At 44.4% G+C, this 16727-nt stretch overlaps 2 protein-coding genes across 2 annotated transcripts; one reads left to right on the forward strand and one right to left on the reverse strand.

The window, feature by feature from the left end:
* Positions 1–13006: 13006 nt before the first annotated feature.
* LOC110686482 lies at positions 13007–13663 on the reverse strand. Its single transcript, XM_021863108.1, has one exon. It carries the CDS (start codon positions 13661–13663, stop codon positions 13007–13009), a length of 657 nt encoding a protein of 218 aa, XP_021718800.1.
* A 1701-nt stretch (positions 13664–15364) lies between these two features.
* Positions 15365–16213, forward strand: LOC110686484. The gene has a single exon (XM_021863109.1). It carries the CDS (start codon positions 15365–15367, stop codon positions 16211–16213), a length of 849 nt encoding a protein of 282 aa, XP_021718801.1.
* Positions 16214–16727: the final 514 nt, after the last annotated feature.

A 16727-nucleotide genomic window follows, 5' to 3' on the forward strand; every position in this document is an offset into this window, starting at 1 on the left:
TCACAACACTCCAAATTCCCATCCTTGCAATTCTAGACCTTCTATTTTTTTTGGAAAATTTGTCAAAAATAAGTCAACCTTTGTCCGACTAGCTCAAAATAAGTCAATTTTTTGATTAACCAAAAATAAGTCAATCTTTATATGATATTTTCTCAAACTAAGTCATGACTTGTTGATTTTAGGGGAAACCGATTGCTTAGGTTAATCATGCCACATGTTATAATGTTATTGATTTAAACTTTTTAAAATTTTACTCAAAATTAATTCTTTATTTATATTTTAATATGAGCTTTTTCAACATCCCCTTCCCCCACCGTAGAATAGTCCCCCCACCCCCACCGCTCGTTGGCCACATTACACGTCCCGCCGATAAACCTTCACCCACCGTCGCCAACCCCTTTCTCTTTCTCCCCTTCCACTGCCGCCTTTGCTCCTCGATCTTTCTGTTTTTTTTGTTTTTTTAGTTTTATTTTGTTTTTTTTATTATTTATTTTTTTTTTAATTTTTTTTAATGTTTTCAGGTTGGGTCGACTCGGGGTGTGGAGTGGGTTATCGATGCTTAGGAGGTGGGTTTCAGCGATTAGACGGTGGTTTTCGGGTAGATATGGTGTTATTTTGGAGGTAAGGGTGGGGATTCAGGGTGGGCATGGTGGTTTTCAGGTGGGTTTAATTTCGGCAGAGAAAGGGGCCGGGAGGGAGGAGGAAGAGAACAAAGGGGGCTCATGGGTGGGGGAGGGCAGATGGTGGGAGGGATTTTGGGGGAGGCGCGTCTGGTGGCGGAGTAGGGGGGCTGGACGGCTGGTTTGTAATGGCCAATGGGGGTTGATTTTTCTTTAAAATTTTTGCCCCATCCAACTTTTCTACTTTATTATAAAATGCCAAGGGAATGGAATTGAAGGTGGTCCCTAAGAAATTTTGTGGAATTAATCAAGGAAATGTAGAGAGAGAAAGTACACGTGGGGGGATTAATAAAAAGTGAAAGTTGGGTCCCACCAACTCATGTTACTGTACAAATTTCCAAATATTTCAAATTTTTGCATAGTACATTTTTCAATTACTCCAAAATTTTGGAGGGAATATTTTCTCTCTTTTACCAAAAGTATGGTAGTATATATAACAACCTTGTTTCTTTTGCTCCTTTCATTTTTCACCACCCAAGAACACATTAAAGAAGAGAGTATAGTAAAATTTTAAAGGAAAAAAAAGGATCATTAAATAGGGGAATGGGAAGGAGAGGGGAATTACTCTCAGTAGTTTCATTATCGAGTAATTAAGGCTACCTTTGTTTGATGCCAAATTTCGACATGGAAACGATTGATTTTCTTAGCTTCATTGCCAACAACTCAAGTGACAACTATATTCAGGCTACACCTCAGGCAACATCTCAAGCCACATCTCAGGGTACAAATTAGGCAACAACTAAACAAAATGAACGCAGGAAAGACATGAAAGATGTGGAAAATAAGGTGTGCATAGAGGGCCTCCTACATGCAACAACAAACCTCAAGCTACCACCAGGGACAATTACTAAACTTTCCCACATTCATGGTGTTAGTAGGTGAACTTTGCAAGGGATATGGGAGCATGTGAAGCTGAGTGTGCGGTTAAAGCAAAGCATCAAAATTAGCAAGAACCAAAAAGGTAAGGCAGGTAGAAAACCAATTCAATTGAATGTTGAACAATTGATGGCAATCCCTTTGAAAAAAGGGGGAACATTAGGTCAATAGCTTTAGCAATGAAAATAAATAAGTCAACAATTGGGAGGTTTGTAAAAAAAGGCAAGATCTTGAGGCATAGTAATGCAATCAAACCGACACTCACAGCTGTGAATAAGATACAAAGGCTACGATGGTGCATGCAACAAGTAATTCCAAGCACAATTAATACCATCCCTCCATTTGGAGATATGTATAACATGGTACATGTTTGGGGGTTTTTTATGTGTCTTGCGGGAGAGTTACAATTTCCTAGTATGCTCCTTCCTTCGCCTGTACTTGCACAAATAACGGAGACTCCTGATGGGGGGTGGGAGTTCCGCCTCCGAAGATCAAGTTAGAATCTTTCTTAAAGAAGTATAAAGAACAATAAATGTCTCTCGATTAGAGAGCGTTTTGCAATAGGTTTTGTGTTTGGTTGGTTTTTGGAATCGTTATCGATCCCCATAAATGAGATCTTACCCTACTATTTATAGTAGGGGAGAACTGTACCTCAATTAGGGTACAATGGACACGTGTCGCAAAGGGATTGGGCCTTTGCTGACCGTTGCAAGCTTGACACGTGGTAAGCCTTTATAGGGCCATGTGTCTAGGGGTATTTTTTACCCTAAACTTCTGCTCCTCATAGGTGTGACGTGGCATAGCCACGTGTCACTTGTGACAGGCGTCAGAAGAATGGGAGGTGACGGTTCGCCTACTTCCCTCCTTTTTTTTGAGTTTTTCAATTTTTAGGGCAGAAGATGTTCATTCGCCTTCTGCCCCTCTCCTATAAGTAGGAGACATCACCTCTCTCCTCCACACTTTACAAAATTTTCAAAAATTTTCTAAGAGAGCTCTGACACCGGCTGCTTAATTTCCTCAAGAATTCTTGCATCCGGCATTTGTAGATTAATCGCATCCGGCTACCGGTTGAGTATATTTTGATCAATTTCAACAAGGTACTGACTTCACCTTTCTCTTCACTTTTAACTTCTGATTTTAAGGATCTTGACTAATTTTCCCATCCGGGTTGCATGCCGCCTGGGGGGTCTTTAACCCATTCCCTAGTACTGAATTCACTCCCTCAGCCGGCATAGCTCCGTATGAGGGGTCTTCAACCTTCAAAAAATCATGAATGCAATGTACCCCCATCCGGTGAAACACCGCCTAGGGTACTTCTGAGCTTGATACCGCTTGGGTTACATTCTTCAATTTTTAATGACTTTAATATCTACGCTATCTCAGCCGGAGTATTTCATCTGGGGTGCCTTCAAAATCTTTTCAAGTTGCATTCAATATACCCCCATCCGGTGATTCATCGTCTGGGGCCTGTTTGAGCAATCTCTTCTTTTCAAAACAGGTTCCATTATACCCTCATCCGGAATTAACCATCTGGGGTATCTTTGAGTGACCTTGGTAACATTTTCAGTGCCTACAGCCGGCATCCATACCGGTTGTGGTGCTTTCAATCTTTTTTAATCTTTTCTTTACAAGATATTCAGCCGGTGATGCTCCGCCTGGGGCATTTATGAGTTTATTTGACAAAAAGTCCTCAAACCCTTAGCCGGTTTTAATACCGCCTGGGTGGCTTTTAAGAAATTTTCATTTTGGTCCAATGACCTTCATCCGGCTAGTCATCGTTTGGGGGACCTTTGAAAACTTTTCATGGAAGATCGTCTGTGCTACTCTTGCCTGATTTCTCCTTGAATCTTCTTGATCTAATTCTTCTTTCTTATTTCAGCTTTGTACACATCCGCCTGTGGTGACTTCAAGCCACTTTCAACTTTAACAGTTGTACCCTACAAGCTTCACATTCTAAGGTATCATCTGTACCCTTTGCAAATCTTTTCCCTTTAATTTCCGGTTGTGCATATAGAGTTAGGATATGGACTCCACCAATATAAACACGGCACAACCTACGACAGTGGTCAGCCGGTCACTAGGGACGGCTGAGTCTAGGACTGGGAATGCCGTCTGGGGGTGCTTGGGACAACCTTCACCTACTTCGAATCCGACCGTTTCTGTTCATGTGCAGGACAGAATGGCCCGGACTAGATGGACGGTAGTAGATTCTGATTACAAGTCCGATGATGCAGCCGTTGATCCGATTGACCCTTTAAACGAAGAGCAGACTGAGGAACCGTCTGAGAGAGTTCCAAATGAGGATGTTCCACAAGACTCTCCGAGTGTACCTAGCACACCGGGTGATAGCATTTTGGGTAGCTCTGGTTCTAATGTCGAGGAATCCGGCGAAGGATCAGATGATGAGGAGTCCGACTCTAATGAGGAGTCTCCTGAAGCGGCTGCCCCTATTGATGAGGAAGCCTATAAGTGGCCGGCTGCAGGTGACCCTACTGACATGACCATGTCCGCCAGGGATGTGGTTACTTTAAACGCAACACTCCCTGCTTTTTTGAAGAAGAAGCCGGTAGGGGAGAACTGGGAAGTGGTAGTACCACCTGTAGAGGCAAGCGTCGCTTGGACCGACGATGTGGAAAATGTCGATAACTACTTCGGCTGTTACGAGGCGGCATTCAAAGCTGGCCTCCGGTTCCTCCTTCATCATTGCATTAAAGCCATACTAAGGGGGTATGACTTGGGTGTATGGCAGTTGACCCCTAACTCATGGGTCAACATTTTGGGATACATTGCCGCCTGCAAGTTGCAGGAGGTTAAGCCCAGCTGGGAGGCATTTGCTCATATGCATTACCTCAGCCGGGCGCCGGGTGGATGGAATGCATGGTATACCTTAACAACCCATCCGGAATATATGATGACCCTGGACAAGCCGCCTAAGTGGAGCAGTTGGAAGAGCAAATTTTACGCTATTTCTTCTCCAACTCCCCAACTAAACCGCCGGCTGCGCAGATATAATAAGCACCCGGCTTTGCTCGGGAAAAAGTGCGCTCTCCCAAAAGTGTCGGCTGAGGCATGGGAGCAGATAATGGAGATGGATCTTTTTCTTAAGACGACCTCCCGGATGGATGATGGGAGCGACATTATTGTTCCCAAATTCTGGGTTCCCCATCCGGAATGGTTTAAAGATGAAGCCTTCCTGTCCCTTTGTAATCTTAGTACAATGTTTACTAAGGGTAGGTTGTTGAATGACCTAACATTTGTCGTCTGCGTATGTTTATCAGTATTTAAACCCTACCTTTTGTCTTTTTGCAGAAGTTGCCAAAGAAATGGTGCCACCAGAAAAGACTCCAACCACTTCTGCTATTCTTCTTAGGAAAAAAAAAGATAGAGGAGAAGAAGGCGGCGCTGGCCGCCAAAAATGCCGGGGTAGCCTGCCTTTGCTTTTTTTTTTATATGCCGGATGTGATATACTTGAAGTAGATGATATCTAACCGATCGCAATGTGTTTGATTGATTTCAGGCTGGGAGCCAAATCATGCCTCGCTCTTTAGCGAGCATGCACAAAAGGCCGGCTGGAAACATACCTCAGCTGGCTGCTAAAACACCAAGGCTGGGCGCTCCCGCCCCGGCTGCTGCGGCTTCAAGGAAAACGCCTGACAAAGACAGGCCAACTACTGCAAGAAAGAGCCTGCAATCCATTCCCCACTTCGAAATGGTAGTGGAGGAATTGAGGCCGGTGACTCCGGCTGATCAGACCCGGAAGAGCTCTGATCCGAATGCGGCTGGGGGGGGGGGTTTGACCCCACAGTCCGAAAAAGGTAAAACCTCTACCTTTGATCCCCTCTGGCCGCTTGGGCATATGAGAGTTAAAACCCAAGCAAGAAAATCCGGGGATTCCTCAAGCTACCGTCCGAGTATTGGCGGGGCGTATGCCCAGCATTTGACGGATAACTCTATAATTGCAGATTCATTTTCCAGCAGGCCCAATTACAACCAGTATGCGCGGAGGATGATTAAGACTCTGAACCGCTCTGAGAAGGCGGCGGTGTCGGTTGTGCACCAAGTGAACCTCGACCGCATCAACTCCCTTCTAGCTGAGGTAATTGACCGGATGGCCTATGCTTGTGGAATGATCTTGATTTACCGGAAGAGTGATAACCTTTTTAATTTCTGAACACTTTTTCCGGCTGATGTCGCAAGTGATGCTGAGAGTTGATGGGCTGCGAGTCCCCTTGCGTAAAAAGCAAGATGAGGTAAGGGACGCTCAGAAACGTGCATCTGAGCTGATAGACGTTTGCCAATTCAATGCTATTACATATGACTTGGAAACTAAACGGAAGGAGTTGGAACAGGAGGAATTGTTGAAGGGAGTTTTTTCAGCTGCGGAGGCGGCAAAGAATAAGGCAGACGAACTTGAGCAAAAAGTCAACGACCTTAAGGCAGATCTCAAGGCTCTGGAAGAAGCCGACAAAGAGAATGCTGACCTCCGACGGGATAACAGTCGGCTGAAAGATGAGCTTGCTTCAAATCAGGCGGCTCATAAAGAAGAGCTGGAGAAGGAACAACTCCGCCTGATTGAAGAGAATGAGGCCGATTGTGAGGGGCGTATGAAGATGGCTTGGTGTCTCATTCATCCGGACTATGAGTTCGAATACTTCAACCATCGGTACCTGTATGCTTCTGAAGTATACGAGGATAAGGTACTCGGTTCTAACCCTCCTCCCCCTTTTGAGGAGTGGGTCGAACGGAATACAGAGAGTCAACCGGATGAGGTAAATTAGGAAGCCCCAACTGTAATCCAGCCGGAACCAACGGTAAACAAGCAGCCATTTCAAAGACAGCCGGATGGGTACTAAAGACCGTCTTCATATCTTTTGGATATAGACCGGTTGCTTTAAGCCCATATATATATATATATATATATTTAAAAATCTACTGTTGTTTTTAACACATCATGAGTTTTCATACAAAGAGGAATAACATTGTTCTTCTAAACAAGTGTTCATCCGGAATACCTAACCGCCTATAGTGCTTTGCTGCTAAAGCCGGTTGGTGTTTTTACCAAGATTTGGATTTTGCTGCATGGACCACTTTTAGATCTATGCCGGCCGAAAATCAGATGCAATGGATCATTTCGAACGGTTGTGTACTTTCAATGATGTGTCAGTAAATGTCGTTTGAGTTTACGATCGCCAGAACAATGTACTACTCGGAAGGGAGCTGTTCTCTTCGGTGAATTCACCCGAATGGGTGTCACCGGATGACTGCTCTTTTTGGAGCAGTGGTTTAATTAATGTTCTTCCGTCTGTGTTTTTGCACTAGACGGGTACTAATTCAATGAACAGAAATGATATACTTCAAATTTCAATGCTATTTACAAAAATTACAAATTCCTTAGAAGTAATACTTTTTCAAGTTATCTACGTTCCACGTGCGAGGTAGCTGCCTTCCGTCTGGGGTTTCCAGGCGGTAAGTGCCATTTCTAATTTCTTCAAAAATCCGACAGAGTCCTTCCCAATTTGGAGTTAACTTCCCTTGTTCGTTCGCCCTACCGGTTGGCTCAAGCTTACGTAGTAGGATTGGCGGAGCGTATGCCCAGCATTTGACGGATAACTCTATAATTGCAGATTCATCCTCTAGCCGGCCCAATTACAACCAGTATGCGAAGAGGATGATTAAGACTCTGGCCCGCTCTGAGAAGGCGGCGGTGCCGGCTGTGCACCAAGTGAACCTCGACCGCATCAACTCCCTTCTAGCTGAGGTAATTGACCGAATGGCCTATGCTTGTGGAATGATCTTGATTTGTCGGAAGAGTGATAACCTTTTTAATTTCTTAACACTTTTTCCGGCTGATGTCGCAGGTGTTGCTAAGAGTTGATGGACTGCGAGTCTCCTTGCGTAAAAAGCAAGAGGAGGTAAGGGACGCTCAGAAACGTGCATCTGAGCTGATTGACGTTTGCCGATTCAATGCTATTACATATGACTTGGAAACTAAACGGAAGGAGTTAGAACAGGAGGAATTGCTGAAGGGAGCTGTTTCGGCTAGGGAGGCGGCAAAAAAAAAGAGCGAATGAGCTTGATCAAAAAGTTAAAGACCTTCAAGCTGATCTCAAGGTTCTGAAAGGAGCCGACACTGAAAATGCTAACCTCCGCCTTGAGAACAGCCGGCTGAAGGACGAGCTTGCTTCAAGTCAGGCGGCACATAAAGAAGAGCTAGAGAAGGAACAACTCCGCCTAATTGAAGAGGATGTGGCCGACTGCGAGGAACACATGAAGCTGGCTTGGAGTCTCATTCATTCGGACTATGAGTTCGAATACTTCAACCTCCGGTACTTGTATGCTTATGAAGTATACGAGGCTAAGGTACTCGGTTCTGACCCTCCTCCACCTTTTGAGGAGTGGGTCGAACGGAATACGGAGAGTCAACCGGATGAGGTAAATCAGGAGGCCCCAACTGAAATCTTGCCAGAACCAACTATGGTGCAGTCGGCTGAAGTTCCAACAGAACAAGCTCAGCAGCCGAAGCGACAGCAACCTCAGCAGCAATAGTAACAAGCATAAACAATCTTCTCTTTTTTCCTCTTCTTACCGGCCTACGAGCCGTGTATGTTTCTGTACTTTCCCTGGACATGGGTCCGGTTAACATTTCTATTTTAATATATTTACTGACTCAGTCGGTTTTTCTATTTACATTTATCCTTTACTTGCATTTTTTTTAAATGCAAATTACTTATATATATCTACAACGCACCGGCTGATACAATCAAATGCCCCTGAAATGGCTGACTTTGTTTATTCCAACGGTAAACAAGCAGCCGTTTCAAAGACAGCCGGATGGGTAACGATGTTTGACCTACAACATACCGACTGATACAATAAAATGCCCCTGAAATGGCTTTGTTTACTCAAACGGTAAACAAGCAGCCGTTTCAAAGACAGCCGGATGGGTACTATGATGTTTTAAAGAGCATTATAGGCCGTCTCCATATCTTTTGGATAAAGACCGGTTGCTTTAAGCCCATATATATATATATTTAAAAATCTGTTGTGTTTTTAACGCAGGAGTTTTCATACCAAGAGGAATAACATCGTCATTTTAAATAAATGTTCATCCGGAATACCTAACCGCCTGTAGTGCTTTGCTGCTAAAGCAGGTTGGTGTTTTTACTAGGCTTTTGATTTTGCCGCATGGACCACTTTTGGGTCTATGCTGGCCGAATCCCAGATGCAATGGATCATTTCGAACGGCTGTTTACTTTCAATAATGTGTCAGTAAGCCGTTTGAGTTTACGATCGCCAGAACAATGTACCACCCGGAAGGGAGCTGTTCACTTCGGTGAATTCACCCGGATGGGTGTCACCGGATGACTGCTCTTTTTGGAGCAGTGGTTTAATAAATGTTCTTCCGACTGTGTTTTTGCACTAGACGGGTGCTAATACAATTAAATGAACAGAAATGATATACTTCAAATTTCAATGTTATTTACAAAAATTACAAATTCCTTAGAAGTAGTACTTTTTCAAGTTATCTACATTCCAGGTGCGAGGTAGCTGCATTCCGTCTGGGGTTTCCAGGCGGTATGTGCCATTTCTAACTTCTTCAAAAATCCGGTAGGGTCCTTCCCAATTTGGAGTTAACTTCCCTTGTTCGTTCGCCCTACCGGTTGCCTTAAGTTTACGTAGTATAAAATCTCCTACTTTAAGGGGTCTTTTGCGCACCCTTTTGTTGTAGGCTCTCGTCATTCTTAGACGGTAGATTTCATGATGTAAGGCGGCATTACCTCTTCTTTAAGGGAGAGAATCCAAAGCCAGACGCATGGCCTCCTAATTTGCTTCTTCATCATAAAGCATGATTCGAAGTGTTGGTTCATATAATTCAATAGGAAGGACAACCTCTGTGCTGTATGCTATGAAAAATGGGGTTTCACCGATTGGCCCCTTCTCTGTCATTCTGATTGACCAAAGAACATGAGTCAATTCTTCTGCCCAAAGACCGCCTGCTTTTTCGATCTTTTTCTTTATTCAGCCTGAAATGAGCTTGTTGAAAGCTTCCACCTGACCGTTTGCTTGAGGACGGCCTACGGATGCAAAATAATGTGAAATCCCTTGGTCTTGCAACCAAGTTTTGAGGACAGGCGTTTCGAACTACGGTCCATTATCAAAGACCATTGACATAGGAACACCGTACCGAGTGATGACATTCTTCCAGAAGAAGGAGATTACATCCATAGTTTTGATGCCCTTTACCGCCTCTGCCTCAACCCACTTTATGAAGTAATCAACAGCCACCAAAATGTATCTACGGCCGCCTGAGGCTGGCGTATATGGTTCTCCATGCCCCATTTGGCAAATGGGATAGAGCTGAAGATAGCCGTCAAATCAATAGCCGGCTGACGGATAAGCCGGCCAAGTCTCTGGCACTTGTCACATCTCTTTACTAGATCTAGAGCATCTGCCTCAAGAGTTGGCCAAAAGTACCCCTGCCGCCTGGCTCTCTTTGCAAGGGTTCTGCCGCCTATGTGTAATCCATAGAAGCCGGCATGTAGGTCTTCTAGCACTTCCCTTCCCCTTTCTGGGGTTATACACTTGAATAACGGCTGTAGGTACCCCTTTCGAAAGAGTTCACCCTTGTGCATGATGAAACTTAATGCTCGTCTCTTTAGAGCAGCCGCTTCTGAGGAGGCATCCGGTAGAGTGCCGTCTACCAAGTAGTCCCGGATGGGGTCCATCCAAGTAGAGCTTCGATCTAGAACTCCAATGGGATCATGTTTAATGATTTTCTTTTCCATGACTTCCTAAAAGGCTGACCTAGGCGTATCGCAAGTGGCGGATGATGCCAGTTTTGATAGTGCATCCGCCTGATTATTCTCAGACCTTGACACTTGACTTAGATTGAATTCATCAAATGCCCCAGCCTCTTCTTTGACTGCTTGAAGATATTTAATCATTATTAGGTGGGTGGCTTCGTAATCACCATGGTACTGGCTAACAATTAGTTGAGAATCAGAACAGGCGTCAACCTTCCTTGCCTCGGCTGCCTTACACATGCGGATACCGACTAGCAAGGCCTCGTACTCTGCTTCATTATTCGAAGCCTGAAACTTGAATCGTAGAGCATACTCGTATTTATCCCCTTCCGGGGAATGACAAATTACGCCTGCCCCACAACCATTCATGGTAGAACTCCCGTCTACATACATCTTCCATACCTAGTCAGTATTATCCGGCTGTACCGCCCTAGTCATTTCAACAATGAAGTCGGCAAACGCCTGACCTTTCACTGCCTGCCTGGGCTTGAAAGTTATCTCTAGACTTTGAATTTCCACTTCCCATTTAATCATTCTCCCGGATGACTCTAACGTGGTCATAGGTTGTTTGAGCGGTTGATCAGTGTAGACGGTAACTGGATGAGCCAAGAAATAAGGTTTCAACCGTTTGACCGCTTTGTATAAAGCCAGACCAAAATTTTCAATCATGGGATATCGAAGTTCAGCATTCCGGAGAACGTGGCTTATGAAATAAACCGGGAGCTGTTTGCCGTTTCTCTCGGCAAGGAGAACGACACTTAGGGAATGATCCAAGACGGCTAGGTACATATAGAGGGCCTCTTGGGGAAGGGGACTCGCTAATCTTGGCAAAGAATGCAAGTGTTGTTTCAGCCTCTAGAATGCCGCCTCAGCCTCTTCACCCCATTCAAACCTGGACCTCTTTTTCATTGCTTGAAAAAATTAAAGGCACTTATCACCTGACCGGCTGAGGAATCTCCCCAATGTCGCCAGATAACCGGTAAGCTTTTGAGCCTCTTTGACGGTACGAGGCGACTGCATGTCAATCACCGCCTGCACCTTGTCCGGATTAGCCTCTATACTTCTCTGGTCAATCAAAAATCCGAGAAACTTCCCAGACTCAACACCAAAGACGCACTTTTTTGGGTTAAGCATGACCTTTTGCCGCCTGAGGGTGGTAAAGGTTTCTCGGAGGTCAGATAGATGATCCGCCTGTAACTTGGACTTGACTATCATGTCATCATTGTACGCCTCTACATTTCTCCCAATCTGATCATAAAAGACCGAGTTTATCATTCGTTGGAAGGTAGCAGGCGCATTTTTCAACCCAAACGGCATCACCGTGTAACAGTATAAACCTTGATCTGTGACGAAAGCCGTCTTTTCTTGGTCTTTCTTCCACAAAGGTATCTAATGGAAGCCGGAATAGGCATACATAAAACTCATCAGAGCATGACCGGCTGTAGAGTCTACCAAGTGGTCGATCTTTGGAAGCGGGTAACTATATTTTGGACAAGCTATGTTTAAGTCCGTGTAATCTACATACATGCGCCAGGTACCATTCGGCTTTTTCACAAGGATAACATTGGCTACCCAATCCGGGTAGTAGCATTGCCGAATGAACCCGACATCCAAAAGCTTCTTGACCTCGGATGCGGCCGCCTGAGATCTTTCCTCACCATGGTTCCTCTTCTTTTGCCTAACCGGCTTCTTTTTAGGATCCATAGTGAGTTTATGAACAGCAAGATCCGGGCTTACGCCCGACATTTCTTCCACTTCAAAGGCAAACACATCTTTGAATTCTCTCAGCAATCGGAGCAAGTTGGTTCCTAAGTTGTCAAAAGCAACTGTCCCAACTTTGACAGTTCTGTCAGGCCGACTGTTATCTAAGATGATGTCAATAATTTCTCCTGCCGGCTGGGGGCGAAGGTCATCTGACCTCTCCCCTGACAATGATTGCTATTGTTTTTCTTTGACGGGTGCCATTTCATCCGCCTTTCTCTTTTTACCGACTGCTTTTAGGGCCGGTGCTTCTTGATCACATTCGTCAAGTTCAACTATTTCCTTTTCCTGACCGTCTGTGACCAATGTTGGTTTGACGTCTGAGAGGTAACACTCTCTCGCCGTCTTTTGGTCCCCACTCAAGGAACCGACTGTGCCATCATCCCTCTCGAATTTAATCAACATTAGAGACGGGATGATCACTGCTTTGGAGATGTTAAGGGTTGGGCGGCCAATGATCAGGTTGTAAGCCGTCAGTTCCTCAACAACAAGAAACTTGACAACCATATACCGACCTTTCCCCTTCTCTCCAAACCGGATGGGTAGGTCAACCATCCCCACCGGATGCACTACTCCTCCCCCAAAGCCAACAAGAGGGTATGGAGCCTGAATCATGCTATTGGGCTTGTACTTGAGTTTTTCTAAGCACCGGTAGCTTATAAGGTCGGACGAGCTCCCGGTATCAATTAAGATACGGCCAACTCGTTGATTGGCAATTTTACATTCGATGACTATGGGATCATCGTGGGGCCGCCTGACCTCCCCTCTATCCTTTTCGGAGATATTGACCTCCGGGAATGAATTTTTAGACGACTGACCTTCATCTATTGAGTTGATCAGCCTTCTTATGTTATCCTTTGTACCCCGGATGGTAGGACCTCCACCTTAAAATCCACCGGCTATGGTTAAGATGGTATCCTCATCAGTGTCAGAAGGAGTTTCCGGTGTCTTTGGAGGTTGTCCTTTGACCTGTTTGGGAGTACCCTTTGATTTTGACAGATAAGTTTTTAGAGCCCCCTCATCAGCAAGGCGGTCAAAGAGCCGCCTAAGACTAAAACAACCTTCAGTGTCATGGCTTATCTCTTCGTGGAAATGGCAATATTTACCTTTATCCCGGCTGCTCACGGGACTCTTCATTGCTGCCGGTTTTTCAAGATTTAACCGGTCTTTAACCTCCTTGAGAATGGAGGCGCAATCCTTGGTGAATTCGTACCTTGGGACATACAGATCCGACCTCTTTCTCTTCTGGAACGGTTGTCCGGATGGCTCTGCCGCCCAGACTTCTTTTCGTTTCTTCTCTTCCCTTTTGGCCGGCTGAGTAGGCTGGCTTTCTCTTTTATCGGATCTTTTGTAATCCGCTGGAAGTTTAACAGTGCAAAGTTCCATTGCCTGTATGTAAGCCTCTTCCTTCATTAATGCCTCATGAAGGGTAGAGACCCTTTTTCTTACCAAGTCAAACTTAAAGGTTGACCCATCCTTTAGACCTTTGAAGAAGTCGGTATAGGCGACGTCATCAGACAATTCCTGGATTTGGATTCTCATCAAGTTGAACCGCCTGACATATGACCTAAGCCATTCCTTGTGCCCCTGCTGTATTGCCCCGAGATCAAGGCTTGTCTTTTTAGCAGGGATGTTCATTGAGAAGTTGGAGGTGAACTAGTATGCCAACGTTCTAAAGTTATTGATGCATCCGGCAGGTAGGTTACCAAACCAACGTTGAGCAATCCCTTTCAACGTTGCCGGGAAGCACCTACACCAAGAGGCATCATCCAAACCCTGCAAATACATCAGGTTGGTGTATGCCATAAGGTGATCTTCTGGGTTGGTGGTGCCGTCATAGGCACCTACCAACACATTTTTTATCTTTGACGGCTGAGCCATCTCAGTGATTTCCCTGGAGAACGTCGTTGGCTGTTCCCCAAGGTTGAGCAGCCGGAGCTACTAGTCCATAGGCTGGACAGGTGGCTACTGACCCCCGAATAGGGCCGGCTGTGAGTAAGGAGATCCAAAGGGCATGTATGGTGACCCATGAACTGCCGGTTGGATTAAATGAGGGCCGAATCGAGCGGAAACCTCGGTCGACCGACTCTCTTTACTTGTTCTCGAGTGCCTCCCTGATGTAATATGGAAACTGTCTTGAAAGGCCGACGTCGATGCCGACTCGGAACGTTGTTGGATCTTTTTATCCTGAATGAGCGTCCGAGCATCAGAGTAGACCTTCTTTGTACCACCTGGCTGTATGTGCCGAAAGGGTTTTTTGGTTTTCTCCATGGGAATGCGAATCTTTGAGATATCAATGGACCTAACCGGCACCTTTGACTTTGGGTGCGGAGTAGGTGCTCTATCTTTTACCACCTTGGTCGTCTTTTTCCCAAGACGTCTTTCTTCCGCCTGCCTCTTTGAAACTCATCATCATACTCATGAATTCGTCCCTGGAGACAGGAGTGGCTCCTTCTGAAGCGGGGGTTAACCCAAGCGGACCTCTGGTGGGATGACTAAGGCCCACTTGATGTTCTGCCCGTTCCCTTTTGTCTTTGGAACGGGTATGCTTGGTCCTAAAAGAACCATCAGCGGTTGTGTACGTCTCGACCTCATAGTTGTCGGCTGTATCTTGGTCCGAGTGGACCTCAGCCTCACCATCAGGTTGGCTATTTTTCCCCGGTAGTACAGGTTCTGAAGTCATCTAGAAAGTACTCTCCCCCACAGACGGCGCCAGATGTTTGGGGGTTTTTTTATGTGTCCTGCGGGAGAGTTACAATTTCCTAGTATGCTCCTTCCTTCGCCTGTACCTGCACAAATAACGGAGACTCCTGATGGGGGTGGGAGTTCCGCCTCCGAAGATCAAGTTAGAATCTTTCTTAAAGAAGTATAAAGAACAATAAATGCTTCTCGATTAGGGAGCGTTTTGCAATGGGTTTTGTGTTTGGTTAGTTGTTGGAATCGTTCTCGATCCCCATAAATGAGATATGCCCCTACTATTTATAGTAGGGGAGAACTGTACCTCAATTAGGGTACAATGGACACGTGTCGCAAAGGGATTGGGCCTTTGTTGACCGTTGCAAGCTTGACACGTGGCAAGCCTTTATAGGGCCACGTGTCTAGGGGGTATTTTTTTACCCTAAACAGTACACATTGATGAGAAATGGTTTTTTTATGTCAAAAAACTCACAAACATTTTATTTGGCACCAAATGAAGTACATCCTTACCGGAATTGTAAGTCCAAAAGGTACGATACCAAAGTCATGTTTGAGGTAGCATTGTCAAGAGCAGTTCATGGACCAGATGGTGAATGTCTGTTTGATGGAAAGTTAAGATGTTTCCCATTGACAAAAGTTATTCCAGCAAAGCGATCTAGCATACATAGAGTGGTTGGCACTTTGGAAACAAAACCAATCAAGAATATTACACAATCAGTTATAAGAAAGTTATTTATTGAGCAATTGCTTTCCTCAATCAAGGCAAATTGGCCAATTGATGCGGGTGAAACAATTTGGGTTCAGCAAGATAATGCTACACCACATTTGCAACTACATGACATTGAATTCAGAAATGCAGCAAACACAGATGGTTTCAACATACATCTTATAGCACAACCCCTAAACAGTCCGGACTTAAATGTTCTCGACTTAGGGTTCTTTAATGCTATTCAAGCATGTCAACATCAACAAGCCCCTAGAAACGTAGACGAGCTAGTAAGTGCTGTCAAGTATGCTTATGAAATTTTTGAGCCTCGTAAAGTAAATCATGTGTTTCTAAGCCTACAATATTGCATGCTTGAGATAATGATGGTGCATGGTTCAAATAATTATATACAACCACATCATGCAAAGGAAAGGATGGAAAGAGCAGGAAATTTTCCAACTTACATAGAAGTGCCAATTCAGTTGCTAAAAGAAAGTATGACGTATTTGCTGCAACAACGCATGATTTTACATGGATTAACAACAACTATTCAGCACACAGATGAAAGGGCAAAGGCAAAAACAGAGCATATTCCAAGGGAAAGTTATATCTCAATCGTGGAGGAAACGTCTATGCAAGTTGATGAATTGGAAGGTATGATGCAGGGCATGCACATTTCCAGCACCTGATACATATCATGTAACTCAGGTAGTGGCATGTTATTCCATAAGATAAAGAATGCAAATTATGAAAACATATCAAGAACTTTTTGTTATAAAATTAGTAGTAAAGTGTTAGATTAGTCAACGGTTGGTAGATGGTTAAAATATGTAGCGTACAATATTATGCTTATGATCATTACTACTTGATCATTAGAATTTTGCCCCATTTTGTCTAATGTGGATAGGGATTGGATGTACTTTTGTGAAGTTAAAAAAGTTGCAATTATGCAATTTATTAATTAGCCTTAGTTGATAAGGAGCAATTATAAATGTATTTTGTAATTATAAATGAACCCACTTATCAAAGTTGACAACTTTTACTATTAGTTCAATGTATGTATGTTCACAATAGTGGAAGAAGAACTCGCAATACAAAACTAAATATGTTTTTATTCATAGTAGTGTAATCATCATGGGGGGTGGCAACAACAAGGCAACACATTGCCTCATCAAACATCTATAGGATGGAGTGGCACAAAGG

The sequence above is a fragment of the Chenopodium quinoa genome, unplaced genomic scaffold (genome assembly GCF_001683475.1).
Source record: "Chenopodium quinoa cultivar QQ74 unplaced genomic scaffold, ASM168347v1, whole genome shotgun sequence".
Classification (NCBI taxonomy): domain Eukaryota; kingdom Viridiplantae; phylum Streptophyta; class Magnoliopsida; order Caryophyllales; family Amaranthaceae; genus Chenopodium; species Chenopodium quinoa.